The sequence below is a fragment of the Haemaphysalis longicornis genome, unplaced genomic scaffold (genome assembly GCF_048455015.1).
Source record: "Haemaphysalis longicornis isolate Haplotype H1 unplaced genomic scaffold, Haemaphysalis longicornis Haplotype H1 scaffold_10, whole genome shotgun sequence".
In the NCBI taxonomy this organism is placed as follows: Eukaryota; Metazoa; Arthropoda; class Arachnida; order Ixodida; family Ixodidae; genus Haemaphysalis; species Haemaphysalis longicornis.
Window position 1 is genome coordinate 155,518,627 of NW_027526204.1, and position 16,955 is coordinate 155,535,581.

Sequence of the window (16,955 nt, forward strand, 5' to 3'; positions counted from 1 at the left end):
CCAGTCAGTATATTATCTCTATGTGGGAAGCTGTGAAACTGAATTGTTCTAAAAACGTTGAACACAGCCACATCACCATCATCATCACCATCAATTGGCGCTTAGAAACCGAAACCAAATTTTGTTCACATGCATCGTGCGATAATCAATTTTTTACTCAAAAGATGTGCATGTGAGAGCATGTATCATGCTTTCTAAAAATATATAAAACGTTTGCAACAAAGGATGCATAAGTAACAGAGTTGGGTTGGGCAGGCATTGTATATACAGGAGGCGATGGCATAGCACGCAGGATGTTGTGCGATCCCATAATTCCTTGGTTTCAGGCGTGTAAACATGGCGTCGGACTATGACGAGCCGATAAGCGACGAAGAAAAGGTATTTATGTTTACGATTTACGACTTTGTAATGTTTCTATTTGTTGCCATATCATAAAATATACCTTCAGCGGCAGGTTCCGCGGGTGAACTGTGCCAGTCAGACGTTAACGGGCGCTTACCAAACTTTTGACAGCACTCGCCTGACCTCGAGGGAGCAGCGGTGACCGGTGATATCATTTACTGAGCGATGCTGCGGTCACTAGTGCCGTTGTCTTTTTGCATTTCTAGTGGGAAGGAGCCGAGTTTTGCCACACTTGTCGCATCACAAGCATTCTGACAGTCTCTACTTCGTGGAGGTTGACATTCGAAGCTTCATGGGGTTAGGCTTAAAAAAAAAATGCAAAAAATACCGGGCCCGACCCGCCTCGGAAGCTCTCGATACGCTCGATTACTTCTCTGTAAGTAAGAACGGTGTCTGTTTAGCAAGTTCGTTCTGGAGAACAAAAACCAAATTAATGCGCAGAACCTTCGTGCAGCTTGGCTGGTTTCACCAGCGTTCTTTGCTTAGCGATCAGGGATGCCATCAGTGGACCGGTTTATAAACGACGCGATCGGTAGGTACTGTTTTGAAAGCTACGGTATGGACGTGCTGTAACGCATCCTGTGCGACTGTCGGCCTTTTACACACCTCCCAAACGGTGCGTTATCGGCATTTGAAAACGTGGCTGGAGGCGTGGCTTGCCGGTCAGACATATCTCGCGGCTTTACTGAACCACCCCGTACGGGGCAGGGCCGCAGTGGATTGGAAAGTTTGTCGCTCGATGGAACGTACTGCCTGGTTTCAGTACTGTTTTGGGCAACGTTTGCGTGTTCAGGCCGGCGCTGCAGCTTGCTCTTATTCGAGCGATTCAGGCGCCGTGGCCTTGATCCACATGATTAGCGTGAAACCGATAAGTTTGCGCCGTCTCCGAACCGCTGTACATGTATCCGTTTACCTCCCCTTCGTACATTTGGCACCCGAAACATGGCTACACTTTGGGTTTCACTTTTTCCCCGCGAGTGTTTGCGGCTCGCGCAGTGGTGTGGCACCTGATGCGTCACCCGCGCGACTTCGCGTCTCGTTCCTGTGCGGCGACCCATTCTCTGGGTGCGACAAAGCGTGACTGTGCCCCGCTAACAAACGCCCCAGCCGGCCGCGCCGCATTCCGCCGGAGTGTGCTGTCTGTTCGTCCACGCACTGGGCGTTATCGCTGCGCCCGTGCCGCTCCGAGCGAACAGGATATCCGAACAAACGTCCACGCGTCGCAAAGAAAGAACGCCAAGTTACGGCGAGTTGTGTAAACAACGCGCGAGTGCTGGACGGTACGCGTTGCTGTGCCGACAGTGCAAGTGTCGAGCCTCTAGGAATAGTTTAGCGCATAAGGTGCCTGCCTCATGCTCTGGCCGGAAGCCGCTGTGAGCGCAAAAATTTTCCTCATAAAGCCGCCAGGCCTCTGATAACTCCTAATAAAGCCACTAGGGTCTTCCCAACTCTGTATCTTCTCAATTTAGACTGTTTGCAGATGACTGCGTAATATATCGTACCATTTCCTCTGATTCCGACCGTTCAACGTTGCAATCTGATCTGGACAAAATTAACCTCTGGTGTTCAACCTGGCTTATGTCATTAAACGTTTCTAAAACTAAGTTTATGTCCTTTACTAACGCTACTAACCGTATTCCCACTTATGACTTGAATAATGCGCCACTTGAGTTCACATCTTCTTACAAATACCTTGGCCTTAACTTTCAGCAGGATCTGACATGGCAGCATCACGTCAAACTTACTCTTGCAAGCACTAACCGTTCGCTTGGGTTGCTAAAACGTAATTTAAAACAGGCTCCATCACAGTTAAAAAAGATTGCTTTCACCACTTTAATTCACCCTAAATTAGAGTATGCTAGCGCCATTTGGGACCCTCATCAAGCCTACATCGTATCAAATATTGAATCCGTGCAAAACCGTGCTGCCCGATTTATTTACTCTGATTATTCTTCCTTTTCCAGCGTCACTAACTTGAAAAACCGTGCTGAACTAGTTGACTTGGCCCTGCGCCGGAAACATGCGCGCTTATCACTTTTTCACAAGCTTTATAACCACCCATCACTGCGTGAAAGCTTTTTTGAAAGCCCCTCTGCTCTCTTTCCACGACGCGATCACCCTAATAAAGTTAAACGCCCACAATGTCATTCACTTCGTTTCGCACAATCATTCATACCGCGCACCATTGTTGAGTGGAATGACTTGCTAGCACATGTTGCCACCGAAAAAGATTCCAATAAATTCTTGCAGCTCTTGCACACTACGGTCACTAACTAGACTTTTTTTTTTTCCCTGTAGTTTTTACCTCTTGTATAAATTGTAGCAGTAGCTTGCATACGTTGCTCTTGCTCTTGCTGCAGGCTATTTCTGCATACGCTGCCACTTGTTATGTTCTCTGTTCTTTGTTTTTGCGTTATATTGTTTTCTTTTTCAGCCAATATTATGGGCGCAAAAGTGTCACACAAATTCTTGTGGTCTTGCGAGCTATGTTCCCAATTTATCTGATTGTTTAACGATTGTACAATGCGGTATGGCTGTAGGTTGTATTTATTGTTTCTTCCCTTCGTTGCAACTAATTACTGGTTATAATGCGTTTTGTATTTTTGTCAGTATTTTTGTATAATGTTGTCTTGCCCCCCTCCGCCCTATGTAATACCCTCGCTTAGAGGGCCTTTAGGGGTACTCTGAATGAATGAATGAATAAAGTAGTGGCGATTTCACAACCACTTATCTACTTCCTGCGGCGTGTCGTGCCAGTGGTCTACGGGACTTACACCGAGACTAGGTGAAAAGAATGCAGCCATGATGAATTCGTCGCTTCCTCCATGCCTTTTTTTTTTTTTAGTGTTTGCGACCTCACTGGTCAGCTGTAATATCATCCACTAGTGCCTTGTCATCTGTGCCACTTAAACTGTTCTTGGCTTTTGTTATCACACTACGCCTTTTCTTTGTAGGCGCCCATGGCTTGGCTTGTGATAATCATGGCTGTTAGTATCTTGGACAGAGCGCTGACGCATAAATTGGATGTTACGAATGGAGGCCGTGATGAGCATGGCATCTTTCACAATAGAAATAACACCAGAAAGTGGCTGCCCCTTTGGTAGCAAACTTTAGTGCAACATTCCTATAGCGCATCCATTCCCATTTCTACGTGCCATCTGAAGTGAACTCAAGTGTTGTTTATCTTTGTGTTGTCCTGTTTGCTGTGCGGGATTTGGGGCTGGGGGGGGGGGGGGGGGGATGTCTTTTGCATGTGCTAATTGTGAGTCATCAAAAAGTGCAATGATACAACAGGAAAAAAAAAAAAAAAACCTGAGCAGCATGGTGAGCTTGCACGTTTGGGGGTTGCAACATTTGCCGGTCAATGAGATTTTGCGTCTATGTGGGCGTCCTAGCCGAAGTTGTAGGGCACAAGACTGTTTTGGCAAAGGAAAGTGCACTCGAGCGAACTCCTAGCATGGCAGGGTGTCCAGTGTCAGTGAAGGGAGGCACCTTTTTGCTCGCTACCAGTCTTGTGTAGCACTGACAGTGGGGGGCATCGAGTTTTATACAGTAATAACAAGAGAGGAACCTGGGGCTGCGATCATCCTCCGTGATGGGTAGTTCTGGATTCAGATTGGCGCTTGATGGCTTGCGGAAGTTATCATAGATTGGATCGTGCAGCCAGTTTCGTTTTCGTTTTGGACTTAAATGAACGCATTTGCCTATGTGAGGTGTTGGCACAAGCGTTCAAAAATACGTTTCTCCTTGAACTGAATGCCGCATGCGCATTGATGTCGCCCTGAGTGGAAATGTTCAATAACCAGAGTTGCGAATCGGATAGGTTATCAATTCATTGCCGGCACATCTCAGCATGACAATACAAAGGACGGCACTGTATGCAGTGAAGTTGCCAGCGAATTAGGAGTTGGGGTGCTGTTTATTTGGCAGAGCAATGTATTTTTGAAGCTGACGATGGTTGTGAACTACTTTTTGTGCGAATGCCGGCTCCTACGGCATAGACCAGCAGTGCCTGCGGCTGATAGGAACGCAGCCTGATGAATGCATGTCACTAATTCAGGCTAGAGTAACTTCTCCAAAGGTAAGCGGTTTATTTTTTTTTTAGGAGCACAAAAACCTTCTTCATATGAAAAACTACAAGCGCCGAAAGTTTTACAAATAGTTTTTACAGAAGTCCGCGTCCCGCTGTATTTAATGGCAAATCGCAAACCCCCTCAACTCCGCATCTGGTTTTTATTTAAACGCGTCGTTTTATTTCGTGCAAAACCAGTTTTTGGTCACTAGCTTTATTGTTCGCCATATAATTTGTAAACAGTGAACCGGGCAATTAGATATTTTTGACAAAAAATGGCCGCGTATCTGCCCCTTTCGTTGCAAATGTCGCCGAAAGACGATAGTCGACTGGCACCCCTGCCAAGTAAAGGCCTCCTTTCTCTTTCTCGCTCACCTCTCATGCTGTTCCTCTCCCGTCTTGTTCCTCCCAAGATAACATGCTAGAGGTTTGCCCAGGTCAGTTTAAACTTGCCGCTTTCCACTGCTCCAAGTCGGGTGTCTTGATGTCAGCGCCGCCATACCACGAGTGTTCCAAGCGGAACGTGGATCCCATCTAGAGGAACCTTTCTTTGCTATTGCCGTTTGATTTCTTCAATGCCGCCAGGAGGTAGTGTTGGCAACAGCAGGCATCGGTTTTCTGCCATTGATGTATTATTTCATTTGCTAGCGCAAAAACCAAGCATTCATAAATTTTTTAATAAAGGAACACTGCAAATATCACTTGCGTATTGATTTGCTGCCTTATATTTGCGTGATGTCTTGTTCTTGTTCAACAACGTTGACAAGTGTGGACACTGACACCAGACTTAGACGTTTAGATTTGGCTGTGAGCATATAAGGCTGTTGCACAGTTTTCGTTTCACTTTGGCCAGGTGGCTGAATGGAGTCACAGACAGACCAAAATTTCTGCGTTGTAACTCTTATTTTCAAATCAACGGTGATCGATGATTTATATTGCCTGTTTCGACATGTTGTAGTCGTTGCTTGTACACCTAATGCGGCCAGTGGTTAGTCTAGGCACTGCACTTTTAGAATCGGTTTAAATTTTCCCGCTCCGGCGCCATTGAGATTTCTGACAGCGTTTTTTGCAAGCTGAGGCGCGTGTGTTTTTGAGGAAGGGGCGTGCTGCTGCACTTGACAAAAAAAAGCATGTCGCTCATGGTTAGGCTGCATTAGCATAATTTTTTTTTTTGTCAAAAGGCTCCTGGCAAGTCAAGTACCAAATAATGTTGTCAGTTTTGTAATCTGACAGCCTTGAGAGGTGATAATTACTTGAAAATGACACCAGCTATTGACTAGTGATCTTTGGTTTGGAGAAAGGGTGGCTTTATTCTGCCAGTGCTTATTTCTGATGTTCCCCCTCATGTCTAGCAAGTGTGCCTGGCATTTTCAGCCAGTTTCCAACAGTTTCGGTTGCGTTTTTGCATTGCGAAATTCATCTTTGGCACTACTACGCAGTTACTCAACTACAAGCTCATTTGCCATGGTGCCTCCGTTGCCCGTTACTGTTCCTCGAAACAGACATACCGCTTGTGCTTCCACTTCAGCCACGCCTTACTTCTGGGATAGAAGCTTCTGCTGAAAGTCAACAGATAACACCAAGTCGTCGGATATCAGTTCAGACGAGGACAACGCTTCCACTCGTCTTTGAACACTGCCAGCTGCTCAGTGGCCAGTTTCATTTCCGTGCAAGGGCATTTCCAGAGGTCTAGTGTCGCTTCTTGCTAGAACTGTCTATTCTGACAAAGTCTCCAACAGCCTTGTAATTGTTTCTTTTCAAAATTGTTAGGTGGCGCTGCAATGTAGTAGGCTTGTAGTGCTGAACTCACTTCATACCACGATGGTAGCTTGCTGAAAGCTTGCTGGGCATGATTCTAGTGCATCGTACTTCATTCCTGCAAGCAGGGCTACCATAGCAAGTCAGAACATGATAATAAACCGCAAATTAAAGTCATGACTGATAACTGATGATCAGAACATCAAAAGCATGCACCACAGTGTTTGGTTTTCAACTCCAACCTGATTTTTTCGCATTGCTTGCTTGCCTTCAATATTGTGCTGGTCGTAATAATTGGCAAGGTTTTTTTACATCACTAGGAGTCTAATTGGGGCACTTAATAATGTCAAACCACCAGATTTCTTCCAGAGAACCATCCAAAATATCAAAATTTGAAATAGAGGTTGGGCTTCACCACAAGGCACGGGCACCACGTGGGCTAGCATTTTCTTAAAATCTGACATTGTATCACGCAGCTCAATATTTTTTTTCTAGGACGGGTTTTTGAAATGTTTACCTACAAAATGTATATTCTTAATGTTTTCTACCACTGGTGGTTTACTATACGCAACTTCCTGTTTTTTTTGTTTTTTTATTTTCTTCGACGCCTGGACAAAAATTCCGAATTCGATAATTTTTTTTTGCAATCATTATTTATGAACACATTATTATAACTGGTGTCGTTGGAAAGCGTGTGGAATCATCTGTACTTTGTGTCACTGCAATGTGTGCATGTGTGCATAAAACAGAAAAGAGGGAGAGATGGGAGGGAGGAAGCAAATCTATAGGTTAACCTGGGAGTAGGGCATGTAAACGTAATAAAACAGGCAAGTCGGTTGCTGACAACCGACACCCCGATTCAAAGGGAAAGCCACTAATCATCATCATCATCAACCAATATGTATAGCACAGAAAAAATGTTTTGTTAGACCCCTCAAAATTGGTCAGTTTCCAATGGTAACGAAACAGTTAAGTAGCCCAAGAACGACTATCGTCTTTAAAAAGCACTATTTGCGCAGCCATAGGCCCGTTTCGATCCTGCGCAATCCGGTTCGAGAACTATACCCATCATTCCCATCAAAGTGTAAGCGCCGCCTCAGAGTTTGCGTTAGCACTAGTGTCCTCTTTAGTTACTATTGCATGAAACTCTATGGAAGGCATGGCTGGGTGACAAGAGCGCCGGAAAAGCATAGCCGCATAAGGTGGGCTTCACCAATTGGGCCTGAGCAGATCCACTGAGCAGGCGGCAGTGCCAGGCCCCCAAAGTGTCCCGTACAGTTTTGATGGGATGGCACCACTGTGTAAGGGCCTCCTCAATCCATGACAAGCCTGATGCATGAGTTTGGACAACTGCTGGTTCGCGCTCTGATCTACAGCATGGTCATGGCAAGCCTCAAGTGAACACTTCCCACCGCCATTTCCAAGAAACCACCTCGAACATGGGACCACTTGTCTGAAGGTTGCCGTGCTACCTGAAGTTGTGAAAAGTGCGGTTAATTTTGCTGCTGTTTTTTTCTGTCTGTGTGTTGTCTTTATTAATGTGCATAGTTATTTGTGGCACCCTTGGTATTGCGTAGCCACTTGTGCGTACAAGGTGGCAGTATGAAAGGAAGGAGTAGGGCCAGATTGGGCTAGCAGCATCTTGTCCTCTGCCAAATCCGCCAGGGGCCTGGAAATGGGCCCGGGAGAGGAGTGCCCAAGTTGTGTTCTGGTGTGCAGGTGCGCATCGTGTCCGACTTCATCCAGCTCGCTCCCCCGGGCGAGTTCAACGAGGTGTTCAACGATGTCCGCCTGCTGCTGAACAATGACACGCTGCTCAAGGAGAAGGCCTCCAGGTGGGCGCTGCTGCCACACTGGTTCCCTCACCCGCACTGAGGTGGCGCCCACATTTCCTCCGGGCTCACATGCCTCCGATCTGTGCCACTTGGCACATAATACGATCGGAATCAGCTTGAACTGGGATGAGCACTGGGTAGACAGGAAATGCAAGACACTCTGCTGACTAACGACCGATTTGTTACGGAAGGAAATGCGCACAAAACTGTGCCTGGAGGCAGCCAGAGCCCGGGGGGTTCGGGGGTTCGAACCCCTCCCGAAATTTTTTTCAGGCAGTGCGTTAGCGAGATTTACTGTTCCTTTCGGTAAAACTTCCCTCTTCCATCGCCCGTAACCCCCCCCCCCCACAAAAAAAACATTTCTGGATACGGCCCTTGCTCCACAAGGCCACAGACGACACACTGATGCAGGCGTTGGCTATTGCCATAGCGTGCTTCCTTCTTTCCTACAACTGCAATCTTGTGGACGCTTGCTTCACACGCGCTGTCGCACGAGTGGTGCTGCAAGTTATGCAGCTGAGCCCTGGTCCCTGCTTCCTTCCGTGTTCGAGGTTGCCAGTGGTGCGTGCAATCAGTTGTGCTGCCTGTTCAGCCATGAAATTGCAAACTGCCATGCTGGGTATTGGTGTGGGCACTTTCCACATTTCCTCTTGAGTGGCTTTGCAGGCGGCCAGAGTTCACGGTGTGGGACGGGCTCTTCTTGCATTACTTATCTCCAGTGAAGCAAGACCCGAGAAAAGCTTGGGAATTTCGGCGGAAACGAAATGTTCATTGGCCTCTCGCCCCCTCCCCTGTGCAGCGCATTTGCCCAGTACAACAAGGACCAGCTGACACCGGTGGACATTGACGGCTCGGAGCACAAGGCAAGTGCTGCCTTGCTGGTCTTGTGCAGGCGGAGCGCACAACCCCAGTGGGTGCACCCCTTCAGGCCCTGGCGCGATGAAGCCAGTTTATGATCTCTGTGACCTTTTCTCGGAGCAGTATGCCCAGGTTTTTCTTGCAAGCGAAATGAGGGGTGGGCATTTGTGTGGAAATGTGCCGCTTCCGAGCGAGTGTGAGAGCACAAGGGGGACGCCCAAGAAAGACGGGGCCGGTGGAAAAATGGCGGCGCGATTGAGGTGACATGTCCGCCTTGTTCCTTCCCCACACTGGGACATGGGGGCCACAGTCGTAACAAACACTTGTGCACAAGGAACGACTGCAGCAACAGCGTCGCAGAATGAGCGTGTGCGAGAGTTCAGCGCGGGTACAGTGAAAGCCCGACTGTAGTAGGCGTTCTCACTTTCCGCTTGGAACGGCTTTGTGGGCATGTGAAGCTCAAGGCCGGTGTACAGCAAGAGAAAATTGCTGGGGTGAAGGAGATGTGTGAATACGGAAGGTTGTTGTCATGGGTTCCAGGTGAATAACTCCTTGTGCGGTGCAGCATGCAGGTCGCAGAGAGTGAGGGCAGGAGCCTCGTAGGCGTTGTGAAATCCCCCCCCCCCCCCTCCCTACCCCGAGACGGCCACCGCGAGAGCACTCTGTCTTGATTTTGCCTAACCGGCCAAACCGCTTCCGCTCACTGACTAGCCAGCGTCACTATCAATAATTAATAGTGACTCTGGCTACTCAGCGAGCGGAAGCGGTTTGGCCGGTTAAGTAAAATCAAGACAGACTGCTATCGCAACGGCCATTATGCGACAATAATTACGCTGTCGGGGCACGTTGGCGAGCGAGTACGGCAATTTCACGGAACCTCACGTTGGCGAACGTCACGAGTACGGCATGCATGTCAATGCATATCCCCTGCCAATGCTTATAGCGCAATAGCTGCGAAGCGCACTGCATGGAATTACCAGTCTCCGGTAGGGGGGGGGGATTTCACAACGCCTATGAGGCGACAGCCGAGAGTGAGTGTCAGCAGAGGAGAGGCGTGCCTTTGGGGTGGGGAATGTGGATATGCAGAGCAACACCTTCTCCAGGGCCGTGGGTGGACGAAGTTGCAGGGAGGGTTGAGCATTTTCTCTTCGTGCTTGGTCGCCCGTTCTCCTCCATTTCGGGCAGGAGGAAGGAGGGGACGGGAGGGGAAAAACTCTGTGAGCATTCCAGCGCACGCCCTGGAGCCAAAGCGGGTGATGTTCTACTCGTTCCAGTGTCGCCAGCCAGGCTGTTGGCTGACGTTGGGGTCAGAGAGAGATGGGACTGGGAGCAGGGAAAGATGGTTGGGTCGATGCGGGGAGAAAAGAGTGGGCATTGCAAGCAGGTCCTTCGCCCCGCCCCTGTTCCCCTCGCGTAGGCCCTGGTGACGCACTACAATGACCTGGGTGAGGGGCGCTTCTACGACCCGCGGACCCGGCAGTCGTTCCGCTACGACCACCTGCGCAAGGAGGCCTCTGACTACCAGGCAGGGGGCCCCGCGGGGGGCAGCGGCGGGGACGGGGGCCCCCTGGCCGAGGGCCCCGGGGAGAGCTGGCGGGCGGCCCTGGAGGAGGCGTGGACGCAGTATGCGCGCGAGCACTACCGGCACGGGGCCTGCGCAGTCTTCGACCGCAGCACGGGCCCCAGCGAGCTGGCCCTGGTCGCCTGCCTCGAGGACCACCAGTTCCAGGCGCAGAACTTCTGGTGAGCTGTCTAGGCGAGAAACGTGTCGGTAGGAATGCTTCGCCTGTCCGTCAGCCCAAAGGTTGTCTACGGCTGCAAAAAAGGAATAGCTGTTATCGCAAATCATTATTATTCACTATCGGAGATTTATTTCTATCACTATCGTAAACCATATCGGAGATTTGTCGGGGAATTTCTGGAAGCTTCATGCAAGATGAACGAGGGGAAAAAAAATAAACTTACCAATTCTTTGTGTAGCCAAACCACCAAACCAAGTAGGCAGCAAACGTTACTGGCTGCTACGGTGGTGCCCCCGACAGCACACTAAGGGTTACTAGTGTGATGCCCTGTGCTCAAATGTTTGGCCTAACGTCCTATGTCTATCAGGCCTACCGACATTGCAGGTCGGAAATGACAGCAGTGCGTATCGAGCTGCAGGTATTGTTTGACTATGTTGCACTTGACAGTGCGATACTTGAGCTGACGTCGAGCCGTCGCATGCCTGTGTCGCCCCCTCCCTCTGCTGCCCACCGTCCCTGGTGCGAGCACGCCGTGTCGTGCACTCAGAAGCTTTATGTCTGTTACTGGGGTGGTGCAGCTGCGCATATGGCGCAGTTTTCCTGCGGCAGGCTGCTCCAAAACCTTGAAAATTGCAATAATTGCGCCAAACTGCTCCAAAACACTCTAAGAGCCAAGGCTTTTAACTCTTCTTCAGTTTCAGTGGAGAAAAATGCTTACTGACGACAAAATTTTCCCACAGATGATGTTGTTCGTAAAGGTTTAATTCATTGATCATTCAATAAAAAAAACCCACATTGTCCCCGAGATAGTTCTTTTGTAAGTCACAATGTCGGTTTGCACATGTTATATTCTGTGTGTTTTCAAAGTTTTCCAATCGAAAAACATTGCAAAGTCCTGTAGAAAAAATAATATCTACTGAGGCGACAAACCACTTCTGCAAGTAGATGAAAAAACAACAATTTTTGGAGCGCCGTATCTCCGGAACGTCGTTAGTGGGCGCCGTCATCTTCATCTTGGTGTGAAGAGTCAAAAACATGGCCGCCTGGCGAAGCAGTTGCTCGTGTTTATCAACGTGTGGGTACAAGTGAGTTGGTAATCCATTATAACTTTGTTGAGCGCAGCAAAGAGAACACAGGGTGAGGGATACAAGGACGAGCGCTATTGACAACTGAATTTTAATGACAACCACAGGACATATGAATAGAAAAGAATCGCAACACGCTCAAATGACTATGAAGTTTATCACATCACTGCACGTCCCCCCACGCACTTGTCAGGCACGCACGTGTGATAAATGTTTATCTAAGAAGGCCAGCTCTTTCAAACTCAAAGATATGGACGTCGAACTGACGCAGTGGATAAAAAAATTACACAAAGGACGAGGGAGGCCCACCTCCCTCGTCCTTTGTGCTGTCTCACCCCTGCGGTTAGCATGGGCGCGCAGGCAGCTCCGTACGTGCAGAGTGCGCTCTGGTGAGAGGCTTGTGCACTGCCCAGTTCTTACATTCAGTGAGCACACTCCCTGACAAAAAGGTGCTTCCTTGCACAATTCTTTGCGGTGGTAGTTCTGTCGCGTCATAGGGAGATATCAACGTGTGAGGATAAAGCACTTTTATCACCCAATTGGGCAGTGAAAAACAAACATTTGGGAATGTTTACTGATTTTGGCTGCCATGACAAAATCCCCCTGATCTGCACGGGCCTTCTCTGCAATCGCTTCCGGATATCGTGGCGTAACTACCGCAGCAGACAACTGTGCCATCAAGTGCCATCGGGGGGTGCGTGCGCTGAACGTACAAACTGCGACAGTGCGCCAGCCCGTTGCTAGACCGCTCTGCGTGTAGTGAGCGGCACACGCTCCCGTGTTTAGTGTCGTAAAGCTTTCGACTGTGCTGAAAAATATCAGAGGCTTTGCAAAGGAGGCTTCATGAATTTCCCGGAAAACCGGCAGCAGTGGGCCAGTCCTGCTTTTGCACTAAAGTGCTTATTCCTGCCGTGAGCCAATTTGTAATTGGTTGACTCGACTTGTGATTCCTGGCCCTACCACATTTTATTACAACCATTCATTTCAGTGATATTTTGCTGTATTTCTGAGAACTAGTCGAGAAATAGCTGGGGAATTGAGGCAAGTTTTGTGTGTGGACGCTTCCAGTTTACTCTGCACTCCCTTACTACGTGGCCAAATTAATTCTTTTCAGCAAACATAGCTACGGTATAAGTCGGAATGTAGGTTAAGCCAGAATATAGGTTGACCCCCCCTACCTTGCGGCCGTGAAAAATTAGGTACACAGCATCGTTTTATTGAGGCTATAAGCACTTGTCTTGTCCAAGGTCACTCATTGCAGCTGCCTGAAATGTTGTTGGACGACTGCTTCTGTCTGGTTGTCTTCCACAGAGCAAGTCGTACTCGGTGCAGTCTGGGGAACAGCTTATAGAGCACTTCCTGAGCGCTCACGTGGCCATGTCATCAGGAAGCGAGCACCAAGCGGGGGGCACCCATGTGCAGACCATTGCAGGCAGCCATCCATTCGGGGTGGCATCGTGCGAGGCTCATGGACAGAAGTCGCCACCTTATACAGTGGAATCTCGATGATACGAATCTGGGTGGTACGGATTTCTGAGAAGTCCTGGCGAAATTGCATTGCTTGCAATGGGCAAAATTTGAGCTGTTCTGAACGGACCCGCGCAGCCCGGCGGATGATGCGAACAGGCCGACGCCCGACGTCCGAGCTCTGCCGCCCCTCTTCGTCGCGCTTTCTTCGGGATCAGCCGGGCTGCTGTTCTCTGCTCACGAAAACGCCAAACTGCCGCGGAACCCCCCCACACGCTGCGCCTGGCGCGGCCGGCGGCGGCAGCTTGGGCCGCGAAATGGTGTGGGGCGCTCGAGCGACCGCTTCTCTTTAAAACGCCACTCAAGGCACACATGAGGTTGCTTGTGTCGTAAAGGAGCTGATAATGTGGGCGAAAACGGCACCATAAAACATCACCCGCGCCGCTACTGAAAGCGCTCATCTGCCGGGGTAGTAAGCCCAAACATCTCCGGCGGAGTTAGCCAGCTGTTCTAAACGCTTCAAAACTGCCGCCACAAGGCCCGCCATGAGGAGTGCGCCTCCCCATTGGCGCAAGTCGTCAGGCTCCTCCCACTGCCTGACCAAGGTAGACCAAGGTTATCTGACCAAGGTAGAAGCTGCCGGAGGCGCAAAATTGTCGACGCGGGTGTAAAAATATCACGTGCACAACGCCGGCACACACAAATGTTCAAAAACGCTCCACGCATTCGCGCCTTGACTGTTGCGGTGTAGTGAGCTTAAAGGGGTCGTGAAGAGAAAATGCATTTGTCTTTGCTTAATTTTGCCTGCTTGAACGACCTTTTAAGAACATAAATCCCAAATATTTTCACAGTTCATTGCTTCTGGAATTTAGGAGGCGCCCTTGAAATTCTCGTTATGAGGCGCAGCGCAAGCGACCATGCGCGTGTCGTCGGTCGACAGCGCAACTAGCAGTGACGTCACGTCAAGTACATTCGAGAGTTCCTCGCGTTCAACGTTCTTTGTGTATATTGTTCTGCTAAGCTGCAAACCCGATATTTTAAGAATAATGCATCCTTTATTCGTTGCCAAAAATAGTTTTCTATCCACGTGTGTGGTGTCGTGTCCACTTCAGTTGTCTGGCAACCATTGTAGCAGAACTCGGACCTACTGGCTGTTTGTACAGTTTGTAGCCAGTTCCCCTGCTGAATTTCATGTTGTTTTGCCGAATCCTCTTCGGAATCTTACCTTTTCTGTATAAAATGGAACAAAACCGCTCAAGCAAAAAAAAAAAAAAAAAAAAAGTGCTCCGTGTGCGATTCGAACTTGCAGCCGCCAGGCCAGCCCAACGTTACGGCCAGCCTAGTCGGACACTTCATCCTCTACACTATTGACGTGAGAAGCGTGCACGGCAAAAAACTGCTGCATAAAAGCCGCTTCGCATTAGTAACCCAACACTGTCGTGTTTTCATAAATTCTAATCAACCCAGAGCTTTAAACGCCAACTTATTGTTCAATGCTTCTGCAGTAAGCCAAAGGGGAGCGTTTATAATCCACGAAACGGCGTTAACAGCATTGTTCATGGGAGGAAATAGGAAAGCAATCGTTGAACTGCGTGATGGTGGGACTCGGCACTGTATCGCTGCTTCTCGCTAGTTATTTTTGCGCTTGATGAGTAAATGATGGATTGGTTTTAAGTTCCGAGAACGCTAAGTTCCTTCGATAAACGTGTTTATGTAATAAATTCTCATTTTACGCGTTCGGTCATTTATCTCGTCAGGACAGAAGTTTCACGTTCGCGCAACTCACATTACAGGATACGTGAGACAGACATTGGCAAACTTGTGCAAGAATGTCAGCTAGCAAAACGACAGTTTTAGACTCGTGCGAAACAGTGTAAACAGTTTTCAAATGCCCAGGTTAAATTAAACGTGGTTACTTCTGCCCGCGCCACTCGCCCGTGTTGTTGACTGAAAGTTCAACCGTGTTGATCAGTCGTATCAGAGATCAAACATCTCACGTTCAGTTGCAGGGCAAGTTTCATAATGGTGCCGATGTTGTAGCTTTATCTGACCCTTTGCGAACCCACTCTATGCCGACATATTGTGCAGACGAGGGAGAACTGTTATTGGCTTCTTACTGACTTACTGAAACGTCACTTCACGAGTTGAGGAAAGCCTCGGTGAAGCCGTAACTGCATTTGTTTTCCTATTTGCCGATATCGGGCAACGAAACGGGCATGCATTGTTTGTTTATCAAGGTTCCACGGTTAGAAGCGCACACACAACAGTTTTTTTTTTAAATCTCTTCACGACCCCTTTAGGCACCGCGAGTGAGGAGACGAGTGCGAAGTTTTACATGCTCCAGAAGGGACGGCTCGATGACATGGAAGTAAAAAAAAAAAAAAAAAGCAGGACAGCATCACGGATTTTTTTACGCGAAAGTAAGGAAAGAAATAACCGAAAACTTTTTTTTACTGCTCAATTTCATGGTCTGTGTTGGTTCATATGAATTTTGGATGCGAATATACTTCGCGGCCCCACAGGATTCGTATAATCGAGATTCTACTGTACTTCAGTTCCGGGCACACGTTGCGGTGTCCACAAAACAGGGTCTTCCGAGTGTTGCGTACCGAGAGGTGCCCCTTCAGCTTACACCAGGACTTTTTCGATGACACTGAAGCGGTGCTAGTCGGAGAAGTTGCTGTTGGCTTGGAGCTTACTTTAACCTTTTTTTCTAAATGCTGTGGGAAAGTGGCGCAAGTGCTTAAACTTATCTCGCGCTCACTGACAGTGTGAGAAGCAACAGAACAAAGATGGGGGCACGTGTGATTGGTGGCGGTAGTGCCTTTGCGGTTTCGATGGGCACGATAGGCTGCCTGGTTGCCTGATGGTGACTGATATATATAGGTCGAGGGGTGACCTTTAGGCAAATGTTTTGGGGAAAGATCTCGACCTATATTCCGACTTATACGGCACTATGTGGGGATGGAAATGTTCCTGAACACGTGCCTCACACGCTGAACAAGACAGGGAGGCTGGTATCTGAGGAAGGATTGTGCCCTACCTGTGCCTGTCAACTGGTTGCGATTCCTTCAAGGGTCATGTAGCCGCACATAGTGAGGGGCCATCTATGGCTGAGCTTGTGCACGTTGTGGAATGTGTGGTTTTCTTCTGGCATAGGCCACCACGCTAGCTCTGGGAAAGGACTACTGGCACGATATTTAAAAGCTGAGATAACTATGTTAAAAGCTTCTTTGGAAAAGGAGATATCTCTCGGGAAGTTTCAACTGTAAGCATTCAGTACGGTCAAACCCCACGTTAACTAAATCCCTCGAGTACAAAATTCCCATGTCGATTAAATATTTTTTTTGGATCTCTGGCGAACGTCCATTGAAGCCCATGTGTTTCGTATCTCGCGGCAATGAAATGTTTTTGGAAAGTAATCCCGCATTAACGGAGTTCGCTGCAAGTGTGGTCGGCATTTTATCTGTCCAGGCTGTGATGGCTCGCGTCGCAGACGACACCGAGGCTGACAGTGTCCAAAAAGAGCTCAAGTGCATGTTTTCTTTTTGGTCGTCTCAGAGTGCATAAACTGCCACCATGTGCGGTCGTAGAGGCAGCCACCAGGGGCCAACTCATGGTAACCCATCGCACAGCTCTGGCTTGGGCTGTGCTGGCCGGCTGCCGCTGAACAGCGCACGTGCGTTTCTGTGTGTGCGGCAGTCAGCACATTTGCCGTCGGTAAGATGCTTCCGCC

General features: G+C 48.8%; 1 protein-coding gene across 1 annotated transcript in view; it reads left to right on the forward strand.

Moving 5' to 3' along the window:
* Window positions 1-240: 240 nt before the first annotated feature.
* Window positions 241-16,955, forward strand: part of Cpa (F-actin-capping protein subunit alpha) — a 29,159-nt gene continuing 12,444 nt past the window's right edge. The window contains exons 1-4 of the mRNA XM_077691378.1: window positions 241-378; window positions 7,952-8,067; window positions 8,867-8,930; window positions 10,343-10,668. Coding sequence (XP_077547504.1) covers window positions 337-378; window positions 7,952-8,067; window positions 8,867-8,930; window positions 10,343-10,668 — 548 coding nt within the window. The 5' untranslated portion in view covers window positions 241-336. The remainder of the gene's footprint in view (window positions 379-7,951; window positions 8,068-8,866; window positions 8,931-10,342; window positions 10,669-16,955) is intronic.